The 23,036-nt window shown below is 51.2% G+C and overlaps 6 protein-coding genes and 1 non-coding gene across 7 annotated transcripts; 3 read left to right on the forward strand and 4 right to left on the reverse strand.

The window, feature by feature from the left end:
• Positions 1-525: 525 nt before the first annotated feature.
• SEPMUDRAFT_110745 (uncharacterized protein) lies at positions 526-2,350 on the reverse strand (the record flags this gene model as incomplete). The annotated part of the gene is made up of 3 exons (XM_016900865.1): positions 526-866; positions 949-1,006; positions 1,118-2,350. 3 exons carry the CDS (start codon positions 2,348-2,350, stop codon positions 526-528), a joined length of 1,632 nt encoding a protein of 543 aa, XP_016757344.1.
• Positions 2,351-3,583: 1,233 nt separating this feature from the next.
• SEPMUDRAFT_120095 (uncharacterized protein) lies at positions 3,584-5,730 on the reverse strand (the record flags this gene model as incomplete). Its single annotated transcript, XM_016901570.1, has 2 exons — positions 3,584-3,916; positions 5,362-5,730. The coding sequence occupies 2 exons, from the start codon at positions 5,728-5,730 to the stop codon at positions 3,584-3,586; spliced, it is 702 nt and encodes a 233-aa protein (XP_016757345.1).
• On the reverse strand, positions 4,399-4,480 carry SEPMUDRAFT_t72. The gene has a single exon. It is a non-coding gene; the product is annotated as a tRNA-Cys (tRNA).
• A 620-nt stretch (positions 5,731-6,350) lies between the features above and the next one.
• Positions 6,351-8,140, reverse strand: SEPMUDRAFT_71755 (MFS general substrate transporter; the record flags this gene model as incomplete). The annotated part of the gene is made up of 2 exons (XM_016909953.1): positions 6,351-7,569; positions 7,625-8,140. 2 exons carry the CDS (start codon positions 8,138-8,140, stop codon positions 6,523-6,525), a joined length of 1,563 nt encoding a protein of 520 aa, XP_016757346.1. The 3' UTR covers positions 6,351-6,522.
• A 548-nt stretch (positions 8,141-8,688) lies between these two features.
• On the forward strand, positions 8,689-10,657 carry SEPMUDRAFT_151332 (small nuclear ribonucleo protein U). The gene is made up of 3 exons (XM_016906746.1): positions 8,689-8,753; positions 8,817-9,130; positions 9,191-10,657. Exons 1-3 carry the CDS (start codon positions 8,728-8,730, stop codon positions 9,559-9,561), a joined length of 711 nt encoding a protein of 236 aa, XP_016757347.1. The 5' UTR covers positions 8,689-8,727; the 3' UTR covers positions 9,562-10,657.
• A 417-nt stretch (positions 10,658-11,074) lies between these two features.
• On the forward strand, positions 11,075-11,987 carry SEPMUDRAFT_151333 (uncharacterized protein). The gene is made up of 2 exons (XM_016906747.1): positions 11,075-11,602; positions 11,660-11,987. Exons 1-2 carry the CDS (start codon positions 11,470-11,472, stop codon positions 11,737-11,739), a joined length of 213 nt encoding a protein of 70 aa, XP_016757348.1. The 5' UTR covers positions 11,075-11,469; the 3' UTR covers positions 11,740-11,987.
• A 4,728-nt stretch (positions 11,988-16,715) lies between these two features.
• SEPMUDRAFT_151334 (kinesin-domain-containing protein) lies at positions 16,716-22,685 on the forward strand. Its single transcript, XM_016906748.1, has 3 exons — positions 16,716-17,011; positions 17,099-21,525; positions 21,584-22,685. Exons 1-3 carry the CDS (start codon positions 16,798-16,800, stop codon positions 22,250-22,252), a joined length of 5,310 nt encoding a protein of 1,769 aa, XP_016757349.1. The 5' UTR covers positions 16,716-16,797; the 3' UTR covers positions 22,253-22,685.
• Positions 22,686-23,036: the final 351 nt, after the last annotated feature.

The following is a 23,036-nucleotide window of genomic DNA, read 5'->3' on the forward strand; positions in this document are numbered from 1 at the left end:
CCATCACCCTCCCTCCCTTTCTCCCTCTACTTCCCCTCCGGCCTCGATGATATAATCTATCTGTTATCATAAAGATACATTACCTGGCCTCCCAATAGATGGATCCCCGAGCATTATCCCAAGTTTCATCAGAGCAAATGCAAAATCTCACTCGAAGTAAGTAGGTAAGTTACTACATAATCAAGCTGGTTTACGCAATATATGTCTATCATTAATGAATATCTAGTTATGCTTGAATCGAAAGATCAAAAGAAAAACTGGGTGAACACTCCCCTTGAACCCTTATACTGTTTGTTTTTTTTTTCTTTCTTTTTTTCTTAGGAGCTCCTCTGCTGAGTTTCTCTCTGCTGTACTGCCTTCTCTTCCCCGTCGTTGGATCGTGCTCAATTATCTTTCGATCTGGCTGGTAGTGCTTCATTCCGATCCAGTTTACTTCGATCCCGATGCTGAACTTGATGAGTCCGAGTCCTCACTCGAGTCCTCACTCGAGTCCTCACCCGATGCCAATGCACCCTCACAGCTCGATTACTCTTCCGAGTCCTCCTCCTCCCCCTCACCCTCGCTCGACGAAGCAGCAGCACCCTGCTCCGGCCCAGCCTTGAACTTCATCGCAGCATCCTGCTTTTTCCCATTCGCATACGTCACACTCTCCAACTCACCAGTATTCAAACCCCACGCAATACTATCGAATTCCAAATCCAATCGATCGGCTTGCAATTGTCCAGCGTTGCGAATGAGATGGAAAATGTTGATGCCGTTTTGAGGATACACGCCGGCTCCGACGTGGCCGAAACTCCAGGACCAGACGAGTTTGTCGCAGCCGATGATTATGTCTTTGGTTTGGATGGATTGGATTGGGGGGGTGTCTGGGGGGATGAGGAAGGGGGGGTTAGCTGGAGATATTCATGCTCTGCACGGGGGAGGAGGAGGAGGATGGGTTGAGCTTACGAGTGATGCCTTGGAGATAGGCTTCTTTGTTTGGTGCAGAGACGCTTTCGACGCTGAGCTGTTTCCATTCCGTTAGCAGACTGTACCACGCTTCCATCATAGTAATAACAGGGAGTAGGAGAAAATGAAGTCTTCAATATAGAGAGACTCATTGAGATATTCCACTTACCTTCTTTCCCTGCAGCGAAAAAATCGAGTTCGAAACTTCCAAATACTGATCCGCGATCAACTCGTTCGCAGTCTGGTCAATATCGGGAGTCGTGTGTGAAAGAATCGAAATGAACTTCTCCAGCCATTCTTGACCTTCCTCGGGTGTGATACACTGCTGTCCTTGAGAACCGTATGTGGCTCCTCCCCCCTGGGCACCTCCGTATGATGGCGCTTCAGACTCGATGCAGCATTGAGGGCCGTGTGGTTGCCAACCGCCGCCACCGTGTGCTCCTTTTCCGTAGTAGTCTGGAGGAGAAGAGGAAGTCTTGCCGCTGTTGTAGGTCATTGGTTGGTCCTGTTTGTCGCCGGTTTTGCCTTGGTCCTGCTTTTTCTGGCCGTAGGTGGGAGGAGTCTGGCCGTAGGTAGGAGGTGGCTTGCTGCCTTTTTCTGGGGAATATGGAATTCCTCCATTCTTTCCTTGACCCTTTTCAGGTGTGTCCTCAGGGGACTTTGCGCCACCATTCTGGCCGTAGGTGGGAGGTGTCTGGCCGTAGGTGACAGGCTTCTTGTCGCCACCTTTTTCTGGAGAGTATGGAGTGCCTCCATTCTTTCCTTTACCCTTTTCAGGTGTGTCCTCAGGGGACTTTGTGCCGCCATTCTGGCCGTAGGTGGGAGGAGTCTGGCCGTAGGTGGGAGGTGTCTGGCCGTAGGTGACAGGCTTCTTGCCGCCTTTTTCTGGAGAGTATGGAGTGCCTCCATTCTTTCCTTGGCCTTTGTCAGGTGTGTCTTCAGGGGACTTTACGCCGCCATTCTGGCCGTACGAAGGAGGTGCCTGGCCGTAGGTGACAGGCTTCTTGCCACCATTCTGGCCCGTACCCTGTTCAGGTGTGTTCTCAGGAGACTTCTCGTTGCCCTTCTGTCCATACGAAGGAGGGGTTCCGCCGTATGTGGGAGGAGTCTGGCCGTAGGTAGGAGGGGTCTTGCCACCTTGTTCTGGAGAGTAAGGAGTGCCTCCATTCTTCCCTTGGCCCTGTTGAGGTGTGTCCTCAGGGGACTTGGCGCCACCGTAGGTAGGAGGAGACCCGCCGTATGTAGGAGGCGTCTGGCCATAGGTCTGAGGCGTCTTTCCGCCGCTCTTTCCTTGATCCTGTTGTGGTGTGTTCTCAGGAGACTGTTGACCATAGCTTGGCGGACTACCCGCGAGTGCGGTGGTAGAGAAGGCCAGAGCCGAAGCGACGAGTGCGAACTTCATGGTGAATCCGGAAAATCGGCGAACTTGTGAATGATTTTCAAAGGAGCGTGCTCTGCAGGGCCTTGGTGCTTGTAGGATGTTCTGAGGGAGTGGATGATAGATCTCTGGTCGGGCTTCATCAGAGTACTTATACTGCACATGATCTTCTCGGATCCACCTATGCCATGATGGGAGTCCTGGTCCGATGTTCTGTGCAGATTCGGCATTCCTGGTACAATCAATGGTTGTGAAGATCGAGCAGTCTTGATGTGACCTAATAGGCGACAAGGGTCGCCCAAATTTATTCCCATACTGAGCGCGAACTTCCGCGAAGATTTATTTGGACAGTTTCGTGACTACATGTATGTCCCAACTTGAGCTAGCAATAAGCTTCTTTCAGGGCTGATATGTGACGACGTGGATGGAGCTTCTGCCAAGATCACTTACAACGATGATTGCTCGAGCATCGCAAAGAGTGTGAACCGCCCATCGGGACATCTTTGCACGACTTTGATCCCCTCCTGGTCGAGTAGCAGTACAGATCAATCGTCCTACTGCTCAGCTTGAACTCTCACTATGAGATGAACGTCAAGTATCTGCAGAATATGCTGAGTGCCCAAGGTGATCTGTGATCGATTCGTCAGGCTCAAACACAACCGTGCTGAACGATGACAGAATCATCACGCCGAAGCCGATACAAACTTGGAAATGTATAACTTAACTGTAGAAACGCACCGCACAATCTGATGATGCAAATTCAATGATTTTTAGGGTTAATGTTTGCCGACTCATTCACTTGCGACACGGCAGGCGCCAGCAGCCGACCAACCCAATCAGGCCGAGACCGGTTCTCCGGACCTCTCTGCGAATGAATCTATTGTCAGAAATAGCTTGGTATCGGCACTTGAGCCGTGAGGAATTTTTGGTGCCTGCTTGGACTTCTTGGTATCGAGTAATCTGGATTCTGTTGCTCCACCGCTAGGAAATTCGGCCTTCATTTGTCGCATTTCCATTGAAACGACCAAATATCCGGACGAAAACCAGGGTTGAGATTATCAATTTCTGCTCAAGACAAGCGGACATTCTTCGCATTACCGTGGATAAAGACTCCACAAGATACACCATCAACAGAGTGACATACAGAGCTTTATCGTGCGAGCTCAATGTCGGTGGCAATGCGTATCTGAACAAGCTCAGCCAGTGCAGTCTCGAGACATCTGACAATCAGCATTGGAGATCGACCAAGACAGTTGCTTAGAAGATGTTTCTCTTGAAGAACAGAATTGAGGCCTGTTGATAGATGCCTTTGGAGGTAGTGCGGATAGCCTCAGTCGTAGGATAGCTGCAGTCGCCAGTCGAGGAGAGCGTATCTGTATACGCTGCTACAAATCTCGCCCGGAAGTTCGAGGAAGAAGAGCTTTCATCTTGCGTGACACCTCCAAAGTCGGCTCTGAAGTATCGTGTTGTTGTGAGTTTGTGATATCTGGAGACAGCATTGCCATCAAACAGACTCGCATAGGTGAGTCCAGCAGTATCTGCATTCGAGAGACCGTACGCCCATTCTTGCGATATTTTCCTGACACCTGACTGTGACCAATGTTGCTTTGCAAGATGCAAAGTACCTAGATTTGTTCCGAAGTCGTTATAGGAACCTTAACGCCGAAGATCTACCTGCCGCCGGGTGAATTTGTCGAACGGTAGGTATTCACTCAATGCCACGTCCTATTTATAAAATCTTGCGTCTGCACTAGTATAGCAGAGGAGCTATAACATAGCAACAAAAGTTGTCCCGTGTCCCAGTCGAGCAGGCTTCCTCTAATCAATCCCTTCTCTTGCAATACATACACTGCTCGACCACAACCGCTGAGCATCGACCGATGCCACCATATTGCAATGTACTTGCAAGCCTTTCATAGCTTGCTTGCATTGACTCTCAAAACCAGAAGGCCAAAAACAAAAGATGGAAATTCCTCCTAATCGACTGCTGCCAAGATGTAGAAACGGCCACGTCTCCAAATCAAATTCCAATGGGGGAGGGGCCAGAAATGCACACAAAAACAAAAAAAATCAGCAACAACGCAGGTTCGAACTGCGGACCCTAAGATAACTGCAATCTTGCAATCTCATGTGCTACCACTACACCATTGCTGCTTATTTGGATGTCAAGTAATGTTGTTTATATATATAGCTCATCAATCGTGAGCTGAGGCAAGGATACCATCAGATCCGAGTCCAGGAACAGCTCTTGTTTTCGTCTACAACGTTCCTTAGTATTGTTCTTACCTGTTCAGGAATACGAACTAGATTGCTCTCCCAACTCTCCCAAGAGAATACAGTAGTTCTCTTTGCAGCTTCACTTACCGCTTGGAATAGCCCAACTTGATCACAGGGAGCTGCGGCTCGGATTTGCAACCGAGGTTCTGAAGGGAGTGATAAATAGATTCTCAATAGACAGCCTCTTCATTGCTGCTACGTACTCCGTCAAATGTTCAACTTGCACGATCGTTTCTATATGCGAAACGAAACCACCCGCCAAAAGAAGAAAGTCTTATTAGGTATCTATACAGATCGAGAGATGCTCTCTCATGTACATCCATCGCAGCATCCATCCATCCCTTGACATTCTTTCTTCTCTCCAGTAGCCCACGACGGCTACCTGATTTCCTCCCAAAAATCTACCCATCTGGGCGCCGCCGCCGCCGCGTTCGCCGCCTACGCCACCAAGATGTCAAACGGCAGAGCACCCTCTGGCATGGTACAATCCCCCGACGCATGCTGATTCGGAAAGTACTCAGTCGGATTAATACTGCAAGTAAACTGACTGGTCCCATTATTGATTTTTCTGTAGCCGGTGACACTGCAAGCAGCAAAATTTCACAAACGAACAATTCGTCAGCCAATATGTCATGCATGCATCCCATCCCATCCCATCCATCCTAAGCATTGCATGTATAAGGTACACGTATAAATATATAAAAAAAAAAGAACAATACATACCTCCTACCCCTTCCCAAATCCTGCTTCACGCCCACAGTAAAATTCCCAATGGAGAAGTAGGGAAACAGTTGAAATTGAAAAGCACTCGTGCCATCATAGGATCCGGGAGTAGAATCGCAATTCATCCAAGTTCCCGTCGGGACGTGGATGGAGTAAGGTTGAGGGTTAGTCCAGCCGTTGTCACCCCAGCTGATTTGGCAGTATGCGGAAGATGAAGAGGAGGAGAACCTTCGTGAGGGAATTCCTTGAATGGCGAAGTTGATGTAGTAGAAATTGGTGCTGCCGCTGCCGATGGGTTGGTGGGTGGTCATGCTGGTGATTTTGAGGGGTGGCGAGTAGGCTAGTGCTGTGTGTATTGCTGTTGTTGCTGCGAGGAGGAAGGAGGTGAGGATGGTGGACTTCATGGCTGCTGCTGGTATCAAAATTTCCTCGAGAACGAACAGACAAACAGACGAGTGTGTCCAGTGCACAGATAAAAAAAGAGAGTCAAAAATGCAATGCAGTGAGTGAGTAGATGGACGTCTCCCACACTTTTTATGTTTTCTCTCTCAAAACCAGTCACCAGACCAGACCAGGCTAGACCAGACCACCGTTAGATCTACCACTACTACCACCACCACCCACCAGGCTACCACCTTCCTCATGCATGTCGACAAGCATATCTCCCAAGAACGTCCATGCATAAACGAAAGGAAAAAAAGATAGATTGCGAAAAAATAAAAGGGCCTAGACCCAAGGAGGACTCCAGGAGTATGTAGGTACTCGATGTTACACAACACGCCCCCGCGACCCTCCTCTTCCGGACGCGAGAACGTCGTAACCAACCATTCAGATACCGACCATGGGTAATGGTCACAAGCCCAGCATCGCATCGCATCGCATCATCATCGTGCCGCGCCGACGAAAATGCGCCATACCACGCGCAAATGTCACCTGGTCGAGAACTGCCCACTGGAACAATGATGCATGTATGTCCTCATTCCGGATCGTAGTAAAGGGGGGAGGCACACCATACCACTGCTGTTGTCGATCTAGATGGCAGTGGGACGTCTCCGGGCGTTGAAACGCCCGGTACATATCAAACGGTGAGGCGGATCTGCAGCTCTGAGCGCACAGAGTAGTGATTTCAATATCGGAGTTAAGACTCACGTCGTATTGCGGTGCATCAGGAAAGACTTCATATGACTTCCCATGCCCTACGCTCGCTTCCGAGACAGATGCGTATTTCTGTTCTGCCTCCGCAATACCTGTGGCTTGCCACCAATAAAGACGAAGCACAATATGCTCGTCGATAAGCATACCGCTGCCAAGACGGCATTCATGTTCCCATATCCTATCACTTGCTTCAACTCGCCAGCCAGCTCCGGACCAACAGCAAGTCCAAAGCTGAAAACCATGTTGCTCATGCCATATAGCTGCGCATAAGGTCCATTCGCACCAAAGTAATCGGGATTGACGTCGTAGTATTTCTGCACAATGGCCCCAGCTTCGACGATGCTCGGTGCTCCAATACCAGCCAGACCAATACCGCAAAGTGCCAAGAGAACAGCGTAGATGATAATCTGATCCGTGCCCCCTTCGTGTGGAATGCGGAGACACGCCAACACTGGCACCAAGAAGGCGTAGCTAAGAACAGCTACCGGCTTGGTACCGTAGCGGTCGACGCACCATCCAAAGATTGGCCCCAGTATAAAGTCAAAGACTCCCAGCGGAATGAAGAGAAGCCCCGATCGGAGTGAACTAAAGTCGAAGAGTTGTTTTGCGACTGTCGGTATAGTGCTATCGAACGAACCGAGTAGGATCGCTTGGACCATTGCAACTAGGAGGGCTGTTACAAGCATCGGGTCCGCGAGACAGGGTAAGATGGGAACGTATTGGGCAATAGTCGCGTAATGCTCACGAGGCTCGAGTTTGTAGTAGGCATCGTCTGGATGCTTGCCGGCAAGACCAAGAAGAGGCGTCTCTTCCCCGTTGCCTTGAGAATCTCCTTGCGCTTCTGTGTCCTGGTCTTGTCCACTAGTGGTGTCTCGGCCACGGGATGTATTGAGGTCGCTGACTGTGCTCGGATCGTCGGCGTAGTACTTGTTGGCAACCTTCTTCTCAATGACGAGAAGCCGCATGATAAAGTCGACCGCCAGCATAGAAGCCCCCAAGGCAAAGACGCCCACGATTCCAGTTTTCTCGTATAGCACGCCGCCCAGTATCGGCGCTGCAAGGTTTCCAACTGCAATAAAGCTGAAAATCTAGCATACTGTCAGCTCATATATGTACTCTTCGCCCCTTGCATTGATGCCATACCGAGCCGATCGTCTTCCCCAAATTCTCAGGTCCGACAGTCTCCAGACACAAAGCCAGTCCAATAGTCCAAACAAAGGCTGCACTGATGCCCTGCAAGATCCTCGCGAGCGCCAGCACCGGAACACTGGTCCCCAAGAACAACAGTACGGTCGATGCCAGAAGTGCGAGTAAACCAAACAGGAAGGGGGCCTGTCTCGTTGCGACCTTATCAGCCAAGATTCCAGCGACGGGCGAGAAAACGACACTCGCAGCTGCATAAGCTGCCAGCAGTCCCGACGTCAGACTTTGAACCTGATCTTCGGGCACTCCGACTCGATCTTGTAGCATAAAGGGTAGCACCGGCACGACCAGTCCATAGAGAAAGAGGTCTGTAAAGAGCCCTACGGCCACTGTCGCCACGATGAACAAGGTGTTTGATCGCCATTGGAGCCCCGCAGGTTCCACGGCATAGTTTTGATAGCCTGGAATCTGCAGTGTATTGAGCGCTTTGGCAAGACTGGAAGTTTTGCCTGTCATTTCGTTTTCTGCTCCTCCTTTCGGCGGCTGCGGACGAGTGTAGTATGAAAGTCGAGTATACCAGCCGTGGGGAAGGGCTTGGTCGCACATGGAGATCTAAATGTCAGTGTTGTGTGGGAGTCATGATGAGTGAGTATGTGTAAGAACATGAGAAGGGAGTCGATGAATATGGATTTCTAGAATACACTAGTCCTACCTAATGTACCTCCTAGATATCACGTCACCATCTGCAGGAACGAAGGCTCAGACGCCGTTTTGGCTTTTTGGCATGTGCGAATGGATGTCGGGGAGCCATTTGCCAGGAGCGCAAGCGCGTATCTTTGACGTGTAACACAGTATATCGCGATGTGAGGAGGAGGAGGATGAAGAAGAAGGGGAAAGAGAAAGGGGCAGGGGAAGGGCAAGTGAAAGGGAAAGAGGAAGAGGAAGAGGAAGAGGAGCAGTTGGGAGCCCGTCTGGATTTCGCCAAGACTTCGACGTGCTTGTCAACCTCAGCAAGCAACTTCACCGGCCACTGAGGTTGCTCTTCCTTCTCCATCACGACCGCAAGCAAACCCAAGACACGCTGCACCGCAGACTTGTCCAAAATGGCAGACCTAGCACCCAACGCAACGTTCGTACATTGCACATCGTACGAACGGCGCAGTGCGTGAGTGAGAACTAACAACCGGCGTAGGCTTTACGTCCGCAACCTGGACGAGAAGATTAAGATTCCCGCCCTTATAAAGGCGCTGAGGGACATTTTTGGCGAAGTCAACCCTGTCGTCGATGTTATCGCCAAGAAGAGCATCAAGCGCAGGGGACAGGCGTTCGTGGTGTTCGAGAGCGCAGATGCGGCGCAAGAGGCGATGGACACATTACAAGGCTTAGACGTTCTGGGGCGTCCACTCGAGCTTGCGTTCGCGAAGACACGAAGCGACGCGACTGTAGTGAAAGAGGAAGGCGAAGAGGCGCTTGAGGCACACAAGAAACAGCGTCTCGCCGAGAAAGGTGAGCGCAAGATGAGCGCGGAAGAGAACAGGTGCAAGTATACTGACACAGACATGACAGAGCGTAAACAAGCCCTGGAAGCGCAAGAAGCTGCTGCCAAATCCGCCAAGCGCGCCGCTGAGCCCTCCTCTCTCGCCGAACGTCCAGCGAAGAGCTCGAAGCCCACAGCTGGTGCTATGGCGGACGAGTACAATCCGCCTCACAAGATCCTCATTCTGCGCGACTTGCCCAGCGACTACACTAAAGAAGCTGTCACCGCTGTCTTTCAACGCTTTCCTGGCCTCAAGGAAGTGCGCATGGTGCCCGGGCGCAGTGGGTTGGCCTTCGCCGAGTACAATGACGAGATCGAGGCTGCTGTTGCGAGGGAGGCGATGCATGGCGTGACTCTGGGCGACAAGACTGTCAGAGTGACGTTCCAGCGATCAGGATAAAACACAGACTGCATGATGAGGCCACTCTATTGAGCTCCCTGTCGATGCTGCCGTCCGGTCGTGGGCTGCTATTCTATGCCCGTACGTGATAAGCTTTGTTGAGAAACACTCGGTGGACTGCATTAGGTCACAACTATACAACTCAATTGGAAGCAACAGGCCTCGCAAGACGTCGCAGATCAAAGAGCGCGCGCAACTTGAGTCAGATGGAGAGGCGAAGAATATGACTGTTGACGAAAGCGACCTTCTGGTACAGGGTCTCCCAGCGCTGACTCTCCATTACAGCCTCCCGCAACATACAGCGCAAGGAAAGCTCCGGCCATGATCAACACGTAGGCGAAGGCATCCTTATCAAGGTTGGCTCCGTACCCATCAATCCTCTCACCAAGGCTGAAGTCGCACACATTGCACCAAAGTATAGCCTCGACGGTATTGCGAATTACACAGCAAGCTGCCAGGGTACGCCCAATAGCAAACTCTTGCTCAATGGTACTCTCGAGTGTTCCCTCCGCCTGTATTGAGATACTGAGCCGTGGCCTGCTCCACACGGCTCAGATGATGAGTATTTGTATGAGAGCGGCGGGAAAGACCAATTCTTGCAGTTATCTAACTTGGAGCCTGCGCAGGACTTTTCTAGCGCGAACGACCCTTGATCATACGAGGTTGGCGGAATGCCCGTGGTCCGCAGTCTGAGGTCTCATCCTTGGTGGCAAGTTGGTGCTGGCGGCTCTTGTTTTCATTGACGGGGTCCTCCCTCACTCAAGCCGAAACCGCCTCATATGCGACAGCCGTGCAATGGAGTCTGAGCGCGCAAGCCCGCACCAACTGGTTGATCAGTGTCATTCAGTGACTTGATTGCTAGGGAGTATCGGGCCTAGAACTCATCCATTCAGTCCATTTGCTCTGCTGAAGTTTTTGTCAACCTTTTTCTCAGGATGCGAAACCCTTCCAACAGCTCGAAGAAAGGGTCTTCTGATCCGTGATCACACGTGGCGCTGTCTCGCACATGCTCTCAAGATGCAGGGACACAGCTACTTTTCGTGCTGTCGTATCGTGGAAAAAATGAGGCGCAATTCTCACACCTCTCTGGAAATGATATTTTTTTCCGCTCTCCTAATCACTTTCCCTCGCTTCTGACGAGAGGTGCCGCCCATAACTACACGAATAGCAACTCCCGGTGCATACATACATTCGTGGGCATCGCGTCTCTGCAAAGCCACCTACCAAGTGACGAACGCGATCGATAGTACTTGGCCAGCCCGCCCACACCCTTACACACGCTCTCTTAGTGAGGCTTGGTTACATTGGAGCCTTTGGAGGAGTCGCCAAGGTTTGATCGATACCAGTGTGCAGCCTGTACATGCGCTGTCCACATGTAAGTATATGCGAATGCTATTCATCAATCGTATAACTACCGTGTGTATCTAGTTGTCAGCTCCTAGCAGCAACACTCCTGGTCCCTGGAGAGACAAACTGCCGCTCGCACCCTCCTATCTGGTTCTGTCAGCACCGAAAGGTCAGATGTGCTCGGGGTCAAGGTCTAAGCTTGTTTACGGGCGCGAACAAAGACTTGCACGTGATAAGATTTCAAGGTTTAGGTACTGTGAGGTTGCACACAGTTGCCAAGATTTACACTTCCTACAGGTACTACCTTAGCGCTGATTGCCAAGCTGCTTCGTTGCTTCGTATGTTCTACCGGGTTCGTTACCTCCTAGGAACAAGGAATCAACTTAGGGATACAGCGGAAAGATAGAAGACTAAGTTTCCAGAGAAACAGGCGCATCCCCAGAGCGTCTCGGCCGATATACGGAGAATGGTGCAGTTAAAGGTCGTCCCGTTTCCCACTCACTTGCATCTTTCACAGCAACAAACACATCCTACAAACGATCAAGCATACATACCACGGCGATGTTGGCCTCGAAGCTCTACTACTCCCTCTTCATCTGGATCGCAGCACTCTCTCACCTCGCTGCTGCCGATGCGATTTGCGGCATAGCCGGCCCCCAGTGTCAAAAATGTTCTCCTAACCACGATCCCAGTAGTATGTTAGCGACCACTTGCACAAAGGGGATGCTACTAACATTATTATCATTTATAGAAACCGGTTACTGCTTTCATTACAAGCTTGCTTCTGGGGCAGAGGGCTACAATTGTCGAGAAGCACAGTCTTGTGTCTGATAGACGAGTTCCGAGAAATCCGTCGCACAATCTTCTTGCGCACCTGAACTATTTCGCATACCTGTTCAAATTTCTCCTGCTGCTTGCAACACTTTCTACGACAACACTACATCGCGCAAAGCAACTGGACTGGTGAGATCGGACAGCCGGACCCTATCCTAGTTACTTGGCACCCAAGGCAGCAGCCAAAATCTCAACCGGGCTTTCTCCTACATCATCTTGTCAGCTCTCTACCTCACTCATCGTACTGCCCCATACACGGTCTCTCTTCGCTGAATCTCTTCAAGCTGTTTTCGTATTTTCTCGGAACCTCCGGAGGAGGAAATCTTTTTACAGAAACCTACAGACCTAAGACTTATGAAACTTATGTCATCCTACTCGAGAGACGGCTTGAGTATACAGTATGATCTCATGATACCTACCTACCACCTTACTATATGTACCTATGGAACATTTTCACGACTGCAGAAAAGAAACCTAGCTGGCTAGTGAAGTTCCATTTTCAATATCGGAATCATCTCCGAAGAATTTTATACGCCTGCTTGATGAGAACAATTTTTCCCTCCCCTAAAAAACAGGAGTGTATCTCTAAGTACGTAGGTCTGATGATCACCTCTCTCTTACTCAGACATATACGCGTTCTGCTTGCACGATACGACCTGTTATCATCATCATCATCTTCCCTACCTTACCTATCAACATCGAAAAAAGAAAATAAAATACGAACTACTCTCCTACTCGCTTAATTTTCCGAGAGGTTAAAGGTAGAGCTTACTAAGGTTATACGTTTCGATAGGTATACTTTGCTTTGCTTCGTTTCGTTTCGCTACCTAAGGTACTATATACCGAGGAGGTACCTAAGGTAGGTAAGGAAAATAGGTACCTAGGTAGGTAGTAAGGAACGGATAGATACGGAGAAGCTAGTAAACATCTATAGGAAATTAGAGGGAGGGAGGGAGGAAGGAAGGAATAGAGGAAGGATCCAAGAAGCGATAGGAGGGTTTATAGTACGTAGGTAGGCGAGGTAAATAGAGAGGGAGGAAGGGAGATAGATAGGTTAGGTAAGGTAAGGTATTAACTATTAAGAGAGGATTTTCTTTTCTTCTTTACTACCTTTGCCTCCTCTTCTATTAGGATAGAACATTTTCTTATACGTTATTTGGCGTCGGGAGTCGTTTTTCTTTTTCTTTTTCTTTTCTACAATCCGAACTAGAAATCAGATCGGTTTAGTAGTATAGAAACAACTATATTTATTAAAACTTTAGCTTTGTTTTTCTATAAGGCAAGGTTAAAGTTAGACATTTCTTTTTCTCTTTTTACTCCTACCTACTCCTACTCCTACCTATATATTAAGTACGTAGCCGGGTACCTTAGTTGTACAGTTACCTACCTATCTAGTAGCGGCTTAATATTCGTAGGAATAGGTATTGACCTAGAAACAATAGAACCTCGTCTAAGCTATCCGACGTATCTTTGTACTATACAAAAGTTCTTTAAAGCAAAGCCGGCAAGGGTAAATGCTACAGAGCAAGAGAGAGAGAGAGGGAGAGAGAGAAAATATGTCCTACTTTCAGCAAAATCGAGCCGTAGAAAGGCAATATCTCCTTAGGAGGTAGCTACTGAAATCACAGCACGCGTAGGCCTTTTTTTCGAAGAGAAGGTCGATCGTGTACAGTTAGTTCTAGAACAAGCTACCTAGTTCCCTTCAAGGATATGCAAATTACCGCTTCAACCTGCCTACTAGGGGCTGAAGCAGCAGAGTGTTTCGGTAGAGAAGATACTGCGGGGGTGGGAGAAGCGAGCGGGTTGCAAGTGGAATAGGTAGACCTAAAATGAGTTTGGGGTTCTCACAGCAGTATAGTCTTCTTGTTCAATTTCGGCCGATTACTTAGGTACCTCCCTCCTACGAGACAAACAAGTATCTTTATCTACATACCTGAACGCGTCGCATAGCTTCTCCCGCTTCGGAGGCGGAGGTTGAGCCCTGCATTCGGGCCTGGAGTATAAATGTTGTTGCAGCTGCAAGCTGTGCTTCTGTCGATCTGTTCGTGTTCGGGATATGCCTTTTAGTGTTTAGTTACTGCAGCAGTGGAGCTGGTGAGCGACAAGCTTGCCTAGAGGATTTCGTTAAAAAGTCCCTCGAAATGTGAGGGAGGCCTTCGGGAAGGAATCGAGTAACTGCCGCAGAACTTGTTCGATTTGATAGATACCGTGAAAGCTCTTCCGCATGGGTCATATGAGGTAATCTAGGTACTCATCGGTTTGTGATTATGAGCGCTGACCCTGCTGAGTGCATCCAATCCTGGTCCGTCTCCTTATGTAGCCCGGTCATCAGGAGGCAGTGATTCTGCAATCATCGCATCGGGTTAGCCAAATGGGCGAGGATCAGTATTCGAAACTTGAAAGAGGCGGCGCCAGAAGTGCAATTATCACGGTAGGTAGGTAGGTATCCTCAGGCCCTGAGGGCAAGAAGAGTACAAAACATTGAGAACGACTGCAAGTGTGGTGCAACATCGGGTCCTTCAAAGACGCCACACATCTGCATATGTGTGCGGTTCTCACCACTTTTCAGCTGAGGTCGTACACAGCGCGTTTGTTGCAATCGGCGACTCATCAGTTCCGAGGACAGGACGCCGTATGTGAGTACCGACCTACCTTACCTAGTACCTAGCTACAGGATGTACCTACGTTCCCCGTCAGCCAACAACTTGAAGACCTGCAAATGACCAACATATAAGCAGCCAGCAACCAGCGGGAGGTGCTACCTAGTACTAATGTAGCCGTTCGCATGCAGACAAGGACAAGGGAGGAGTGTAATCTCTGCTCACGCCGCACGGCATGTTCTGTGATGCTGTCGGGGAGCCGTAATACGGTATACGTACAGCACCTGAGCACCTGGGCAACAATAATCAGGGTAGTCTCTCAGGAGGTGTCTCAGGTACAGTGTGAATGGTACATGTACCTACCTCCGGAGACTAGAGGAGGTAGAACAACTGAGCTATGCGGCGTGGCGAGAATCCAGGGTCCCAGGCACAGGCTCAACAGCTCCTTTAGCTCCCGTCGGGGAGGTACATAGAGACAGCGTTCGAGGATCATGCCTCCCGTTTTCACAAACCTGCAGTACTGCACTGGGGGTAGGATGTTTGGGCAGCAACAATTGCAATAAGATATCTTAAAGACGGCCGCCACGCGTATCTGATGAAAGTTGACGCACATCTGTCGTCAATTCCGCACGTATTGCATTCGCGCCATCTCACTCTCCGCATCCGCGCAACGGGATTCGTGGAGATAGGTGGATAGATCTAGATCCACCGCGAGCGCAGATAAGGTTTCGGTCGTTCGAAATGGGAACAAGATGTTGCGCGAGCGCTGGTGCCCAAGAAAGAAAGAAAGCAAGAAAGAGCGGCTCGGGGAGAGCTGACCTGCATTCCAGCTCATCGGTTGTGGGAAGTCCTTGGGTCTCTCTGGCCACGGTAGGAGGTACCTCTACTTCTACCAGAAGGAACTCGTCTTGCCGAAGGGCAGGGCCACGCGCCTCGGTGTCGTCGTAAAGGGTCTGCGACTCTGCGGAAGCCAGAAGGCAGCCCCGAGACATTATTTTCCAAAGCTCCATCTCAGATTTCTAAAATGGAATTTTGGTGGAAATTCGATGGCCATTCCCACCGAGCCTGTGCATGGCTGCAGGATGCTGAACTGATCCAAGTCCTCACCACCATCGGTGGTAGTGGGACCCCGTTTCTCGATGAAGCATTCCGTTCTTTCTTGAAATGTGGAGAGAGAGTTCGTCTTCGAGAACGCTAAAAGAAGGAGTTTGTGTACCTGAGGAACGGCCGATTGGGATTGGTCGGGTCACACTACTAGTAGATGTGGGTGAGCTGCAGGTACGGCTTCGTGCAAGCGAGAAGTGCTGGTCGCTGTGGTGGCGGGCAGGCAGGCAGGCATTATTAACTGGTAGAGAGCACACTGGTGGATGTCATGAGGTACGATGTGTGGATGTGTGGGAGGCTGTTGGTGGCAGCGCGGCAAGACATGACGACTGCTTTCTATAGACTATGTTATAGCGGTGTTTCAATAATGATAAATCATACCGCCATAACTGCCGACGATATACTCCCAGACTCCCAGATTGGTACGGCCGCCGGGAGTTGTTGGCTCTGAAACGTGGCTGAAGACCGTCGCCACACGTCAGAAAGCCACCCTCTCAAGAACGGTGGTCTTGGAGCACTTTCAAACCGTCTCTGTCGTTGATGGGCACTGCTACATTAGTGCTGTCTGGTTCTTGTTCGTCGTCCACCACACAGACAACACAGGCACACACACACACAAGTGACACAGCACAGGCACAACACGATAGGTACCTTAGTACCATACCAGTTAGACTGGGAAGCGGGAGCTAGGTAGTAGACTGCCCCTGGCACAGACTTTACTTCCTCCCGTCCACTGGTACAACCCTAAAGAAACAGAGTTAGCAGATCAACTCGCCCGGCCTCAAGTACATGTACAACTCGTTGCGCGCGTCCGCTGTGAGTGATTGCTGGCCGTGCTTCTACTACTTCCATCGGCACCAACATACTGTTTGGGTGATTGTGGTCCTTGTTTGTTGTTATCGTTATTGTTGTTATTCTTGTCGTCGTCGCAGCTTCAAATTATCGTACAGGTGTTATTCTATTTTATTATCGACATTATTGTATTGAGGATCGACGCTGCATGACACGTTCTCATCAAAAAGCGTTGTCCGCGACTGGCGTTCAGATTGCAGTGCCTGGCAGACGGAGGGAAATACTCAGGCCATTTCCAACCACGACCGACTTTCACCGTCATCAACATACCACCTCGCCATCGATCTATTACCCTACCCACCTTATTCTACCGCCGCCGACGACCACGACGACCCCAAGTGGGACACGACGTTCGCTCGCCAAGGCACCTCCAGACGCTCCCCATCGTGTTGGCACCCGCTAATCACAGCGGCAAGGGTGAAACAAGCCGACTGGAGAACGGGACAATTCCAGCCCGCCCACCCCGGCCACTCTCCTGGCGCGTGGGCGAGAGTGTGAGATGCCGGGCGCCATGGTTCAAAATGAGCCTCCTCTGTCTCCGACTCCTATGTCGCAGGCTGCGTACCACGCATCATCCGCAGCAGGAGCAGCAGCGGTGCAGCGCCAGAGCATGGCGAGCATGCGGCCTCATCACGCCCGCACGCACAGTCGCTTCGCCGACAGTGCGAGTCGGGTGAGCGATGAAGAGGGATCGCGTACCGCAGTGAAAGTTGGTCAGTTCACACATCTCTCACGACCGACAGGGCAGCCCTCGACAGCCGCGCGCAAAAGGTCAGCCAGCTAACGATGGGGCCTCACAGTTGTCCGAGTACGACCGCCGCTGAAAGCCACCGATCCGGGCTTCGACCTGATTCCACAACGATTCCGCGAGAGCACTTGTGAAGTTCCAACGTCCAGTAATCTGTCGGTACAATCACCGCAGGGGAAGAAACTGTTCGTGTTCGACCGCGTCTTCGATGAGACAACGACACAGGAAGGCGTGTGGGAGTACGTGAGTGACAGCGTGACCTCGTTTGTCAAGGGATACAATGTGTCGATTCTCGCATATGGCCAGTCTGGCGCCGGAAAGTCATATACCATGGGCACATCTGGGCCCGAGGATCAATGCGAACCAGATGTCAAGGGGATTGTGCCACGAGCTGCTGAAGCGCTGTTCGACATGCTCAATGGCACTCCAACAGCGAGACCTACAGGCCTGCAGACGCCGAAACGCTACTCCACGCAAGCGATGCCAGTGATGCAAAAGGCGGCCAACGGGACATCCAAGACATGGGAACTCCGAGCGTCTTATGTGGAAATTTACAATGAGCAGCTGCGCGATTTGCTGATTCCCGAGTCTGTGCCTCAAGCAGAGCGCGGTCAAGTGGCTATCCGTGAAGACACGAAAGGTCGAATCATGCTCACGGGACTCACGCAAGTGCCTGTCAATTCTGCCGAGGACATGCTCAATGCGCTCAATTTTGGATCGCAAATTCGGCAGACAGATGCGACTGCCATCAACGCTCGTTCATCCCGCTCGCATGCCGTCTTCAGTCTGAACCTGATACAGAAAAAGCACGACACACCCGGATCTGCGTCCAAGGCAGACAAGCGAAGGTCGATATCTGCCGATCAATTGAATGGATCCGACAGTGTCGTCACGCTCGACAGTAAGCTACACTTTGTCGACTTGGCCGGTAGCGAACGTTTGAAGAACACAGGCGCCACCGGTGACAGAGCGAAGGAGGGCATCTCCATCAACGCTGGACTCGCAAGTCTGGGCAAAGTCATCTCCCAACTGTCTTCCAAGGGCGGCAACGGTCACATCTCCTACCGCGACTCCCGCTTAACCAGATTGTTGCAAGACTCTCTTGGCGGCAACGCCATCACATTCATGGTTGCCTGTGTGACACCAGCGGTCTTCCATCTTAGTGAGACTTTGAACACCGTCACCTATGCTCAACGAGCGCGTGCCATTCAGAGTAAGCCGGAGATTCAGCAGACTCACGAGGAGACAGATAAACAAGCTGCCATCGATCGACTCCGCGCTGAAGTTGGCTTCCTTCGCGATCAGATCCGCCACGCCGAGCATAACTCTGGACGAGCCGCCGACGGCCATGATCGCATGGATCGATCGCGAGGTCGCGAGAATGAGTTGCAGACTCAATTGATGGATATGCAAGAGAATTACAACGCCCTCAGTCAGCGTCACGCAAAGCTCATTGCGGAGATCTCGAGGAGTAGAGATGACGAGCACGCCGAGACACCGCTCCTGAATGAGGCCATTGGCGAGAACGCGAGCGAGAGGATCAAGCGCTCCAACTCGTTCGCCGAAGCCGTGGAGCAAGTGGTACTCGAGTACGAGAAGACGATCCAAAGTCTGGAAACGTCGCTTTCGCAGACACGAGCATCGCTATCGAGCATTGAGAGCACGCTGCTCGAGAAAGAGACACGAATAGCATACATGGATACCATCCAGAAGCAGATGCAGGCTCGAATTGCAAAATACATGGAGCGAGAGGCCAACAACGACTCGTATACTCGTGATCTGGAGGACAAGATGGAAGGAGCATCGTCTGAAGACGACCGCAAAGACACGCTGATCAGCGAACTGCGCAAGGAGATCGCGCGCGTGCGAGATAGTGAAGGCAATGCCGAAGAATACATCTCCACGCTCGAAGAGCGCCTGGCAGAAGCGGAACAGGACCAGGAGATCATGCAACGCGAAATCGATCGTCTCGAGCATGTCGTCGAACGGCAGCGAAGCATCGGCAGGCTGGACAGCCTGCTTGGAGAACTTGATGGCATGCGCAGTAATGAAGTACCGACGAACGGGCAAGACTCGGCACGGCCTCCACCGAGCACCAATGGCCACACCGACGACTACGATCCCTTCCGGGAGCAAGACAGCGTCGCGAACGAGCACGAAGAGTACGACAAGATCGACCACGCCATTCCAGTCACAGGAGGTTCATTGAGGAGAGCCTCAACTTTGGAAGCAGCCCGCACTCCGGCTCAGGACGATTTCGTGGCCGAAAAGCTGGAAAACCTGACGCAAGAGTTTTTCGATCTGAGGTCCGAGCACGAGTCTGTGCTGACTGACTACGATAACCTCCAGCAGAAGTACCGCACTGCTCTCGAGACGCTTGCGAAGTTGGAATATGGCAAAGATGACACGTCAAAAGCCCCACCCGAAGATGAATCTCCTGTCACTACTAGCAGCCGGAGCTCTTTTTTAGCCGAGACGGGGATGCAAGACGAGGACAAAGCTACTACGGAAGGCCAGTTTTCATCCTCACGATCATCGCGCTCGGAGTTGTCCTCGCGGCAGGCACCGAATGGTGCCGTCGACAACAAGATCACAAGAATCATTACCAGTGAGAGTCCTACCGACACTGCGCCAAGCCCAACCACTGGCGAGCATATGCAAGTTCTTCAGGAGATGGAAATGCTTAAGAAGCTCCATGCCGAGAAGGAGGTGTCTGTTGCTGAGCTGACCAAGAATTACATGAGTTTGGCACAACGACATGAAGCTACCTTGAGCCACGTCGAGGAACTGAAGCAGGAAGTACAAAGCTCGCAGCGCTCCGCATCCCCTGCATTTTCCAGTTCTCCTGGCTTCGGACCTTCTCCAGCCATGCGGCAAGGATCGTGGCGACGTAGATCTGAAGAGATACTCGGCAGCAGCTCTGATCGTGCCTCTCGGTCTTATGTGTCGCTTCGCACAATGGCGCTCAATAATTTCGAGGACCAAGCTGATGTGCGACATACCTTTGAGCAACATTTGAACACTGTGATGACAGAGTTGCACGGCCGATCAGAGCGTGTGCAAAGCCTCGAAAGCGAGATTGCGACTCTGCGGAAGGATATGGAGCAAAAGCAGACTATCATTACAGGCCTCACGCGAGAACGGACGAGCCTGGCTGCTGTTAATGCGTCGGGAGTGGACTTTTCTGTCGTCGGTCAGATGCGGGAGCAACTGATGGAGAGCGAGAACAAGATCCGCTCGCTCCATGAAGAGCACGCCGCTCGCGAAAAGGAACTCCAAGGAGAGCTTGAGAATCTCAAAGCTGCGCTTGCCGAACACCAGAATTCTTCCGCGAACTTGCTACCGACGCCGATGGACGTCCCGGGACACTTTCCAGTTACCCCAGCAAAGGAAGTGGTTCCGAATATGGAGTCATCCCGAGAGCAGGCCACAGCAGGAGCACCCAATTCTACTCAGCACGATGAGGTGGCACGTCTACAGAGGGAGGTAGAGGAATGGGAACAAACGCATCGTGAAGCAATCGAGAGCATGACTGCTTCTCAAAACAGCCTCATGGACACCATTGCCGAACTTCAAGCTTCGCTGAAACAGGCGGAATCTGGCGCAAAATCCCTGCCCGAAGCGGCTCACCCATCATCCACCGAAGATCTCTTGGAGCAAGAACGCGTCAAGCATCAAGAGATCGTCAATACACTCAACACGCAAGTGCAAGAGCACAGGGCGATAGCGGATGAACGTGTCGCACATCTGGACCAACTCCAAGCGCAGTACAACGATATGCAGAGGCAGCTGGATGACCATGGCCACTCCAGTCAACTCACGCAGAAAGAACTGGACCAGCACAGGGAGCTTGTGTCAAACCTGGAGAATCAACTGCAGGTGCACAAATCCGCAGTCACTCTCCATCAAGAAAGCTTGGAGTCCCTGCAAGCTTCGCATACGAAGGAGGTCGAGGAGCACACTGCCAGGCATACTGAGCTGCAGCAGAAACATGAAGAGGTTACTGCCGATTTTGAGAAGCAAGTCACAGATGCGAAGAGCGAGACGGCAGATCTGCTTCGCCTTGCCTCCTCGGCCCTGGGCTATGAAACGAGTCACGCGCAGCTTCATACGCATATTTCGGGATTGGTCGAGGAAGGCAAGGAGTTGCATGGCAGACATCTCAAGACGACGAACGATCTGAAGAGCGTACAAGAAGAGCTGCAGAACGCGAATACTCGTGCGTCCCAGCTCGAGAGCCAAATGGATGAGCTCAAGGTGCTTGGCGAAGAACGAGCAAAGCAGCTAGAGGCCATCACTGAAAAGTACAACAAGACGTCAGCATTGGTCGATCAGCTCGAGGAGCAGCTCAGCTCCAATTTCGATGAGCATCAGGCGACTAATAATCGTTTGTCGAACATGCAGTCGGAGACGGTGGAAGCACGCAGCGTGCTCGAAAAGGAACTGGAAGAGGCCAAGTCGAGAAGCATTTACCTTGAGGTGAGTGAGCGGGGCAGGCATTCTTTCTTCACAATGGCACTACTGACACCGCATACAGCAACAACTCAACGCATTCAAGCATCTATCGCTCAACTCCAATACTTCATCTCAGGTCAACCGCGATTCTTTGTCACCTGATGCGGCAGGAGGGGCACTCGGTCGTCAAGGCTCTTCATCTTCCCAGCAGCGCAAGTCTGGACCCATCACGCTCCCGACGCCGCCGCCTTCGATTCCCCTTCCGCCCCTGCCCGGGTCACCCGTCTCTGGCGCCATGGAACGAACGGCATCTCCTACGCCTCGCACGCAATCGCCACTGGGAGGGTCCCCACCGGCGTCCAGACATACTTCTAACGAAGTGAGCCCCAGCCCGGCAGTATCACAGCTCATTGAAGAGCAAGAAGCTCGTATTCGGACGATTGAGAAGCACCTGTTCGCCGAGAAGCAACTCACGGCGACGCTCGAAGAGGCACTGGTCGATCTCGAAACGTCTGCCAATCGCACCAAGTCGGAGATGGAGAACTGGCGCAAGAAATGCCAGAGCCTGGAAGACGAGCTCGTCAGCTTGCGCAAGGAGCGTAGTAACTCGCGAGCCAGCTTGCAAGCGGTCGAAGAGGAGCGCGAGATGCGTGTGCGCGCCGAACGAGCGCGAACGGCACTCGAACAGCGCATGGCGGAGCTCAACAATAACAACAAAAAGAAGAAGAAGGGTGGATTGAACTGCTTCTAGGAAAAGCACCTTCGTCATTCGCTGGTCGTGCATCGACCGCGACACCAACACCACAAATTACATGGGCGGGAACTGTACGCGGGTTGTACCCACTACGGCTTTCTCTCTCCTTGACAGAGAGAGTCGCCCACCAAATACTGATTTCACCGCGATTGTTTTTATACCCCCCACCACGTTCCCGACTTGCGCAGACTCTTGAAGTTATTTTTCGATGGGAGTTCTTCACGTGTTCATGGCAACACGCTCCTTTTGACATGCCCCGTCACGAGCTTGCGAAAGAATATGGCCCACAGGCGTAGGCACGGCGTTTTTTCTGTTTGATACCAAAAGGAAGGAGATGTTTGGGACAGAAATTGAGTTTTTTTGTATTTTGGGAACGGGCTGCTTCAGCACCGCTCGCTCTTTCCTCTCGAGCTTGGATTGGCTCGTACCCTTTTTTTTTTTTCTTTTTTTTTCTTTTTCTTTTTTCACGAGATGTAGCTGTAAATGGAATGACTGGGGTGCTTCCAGGTTGCTTGCCTCAGGTTGTTATTGCAGCATGAGCAAGCAGCACAAGTGGATGGATGGATGAGTGGATAGTAGTAGGAGAGACTATCGTGTATTTTTGCTGTATAGTACGGTATACCGACCCCAACGAAGGCTGATACTACATGTTACTTACTGTCTACTTACTTGTATGTACCTAAGATCTGTTTCTCGCGTGATGGTGCGTACCTGTATGTATGTATGTTTCTTAGTGGATGTTTGGGCAGCGAGACTTGTGATAATGGACAAACTGCCCCAG

This window comes from Sphaerulina musiva (assembly GCF_000320565.1).
Source record: "Sphaerulina musiva SO2202 unplaced genomic scaffold SEPMUscaffold_10, whole genome shotgun sequence".
Classification (NCBI taxonomy): domain Eukaryota; kingdom Fungi; phylum Ascomycota; class Dothideomycetes; order Mycosphaerellales; family Mycosphaerellaceae; genus Sphaerulina; species Sphaerulina musiva.

Coding starts and splice junctions, on each gene's coding strand:
- SEPMUDRAFT_151332 (XM_016906746.1), top strand. CDS start 8,728: ATGGCAGACCTAGCACCCAACGCAAC. Junction 8,754..8,816: donor GACCTAGCACCCAACGCAAC/GTTCGTACATTG, acceptor CAACCGGCGTAG/GCTTTACGTCCGCAACCTGG. Junction 9,131..9,190: donor ACAGCGTCTCGCCGAGAAAG/GTGAGCGCAAGA, acceptor CAGACATGACAG/AGCGTAAACAAGCCCTGGAA.
- SEPMUDRAFT_151333 (XM_016906747.1), top strand. CDS start 11,470: ATGTTGGCCTCGAAGCTCTACTACTCCCTCTTCATCTGGATCGCAGCA. Junction 11,603..11,659: donor TCCTAACCACGATCCCAGTA/GTATGTTAGCGA, acceptor TATCATTTATAG/AAACCGGTTACTGCTTTCAT.
- SEPMUDRAFT_151334 (XM_016906748.1), top strand. CDS start 16,798: ATGCCGGGCGCCATGGTTCAAAATGAGCCTCCTCTGTCTCCGACTCCT. Junction 17,012..17,098: donor GCGTACCGCAGTGAAAGTTG/GTCAGTTCACAC, acceptor GGGGCCTCACAG/TTGTCCGAGTACGACCGCCG. Junction 21,526..21,583: donor CGAGAAGCATTTACCTTGAG/GTGAGTGAGCGG, acceptor CACCGCATACAG/CAACAACTCAACGCATTCAA.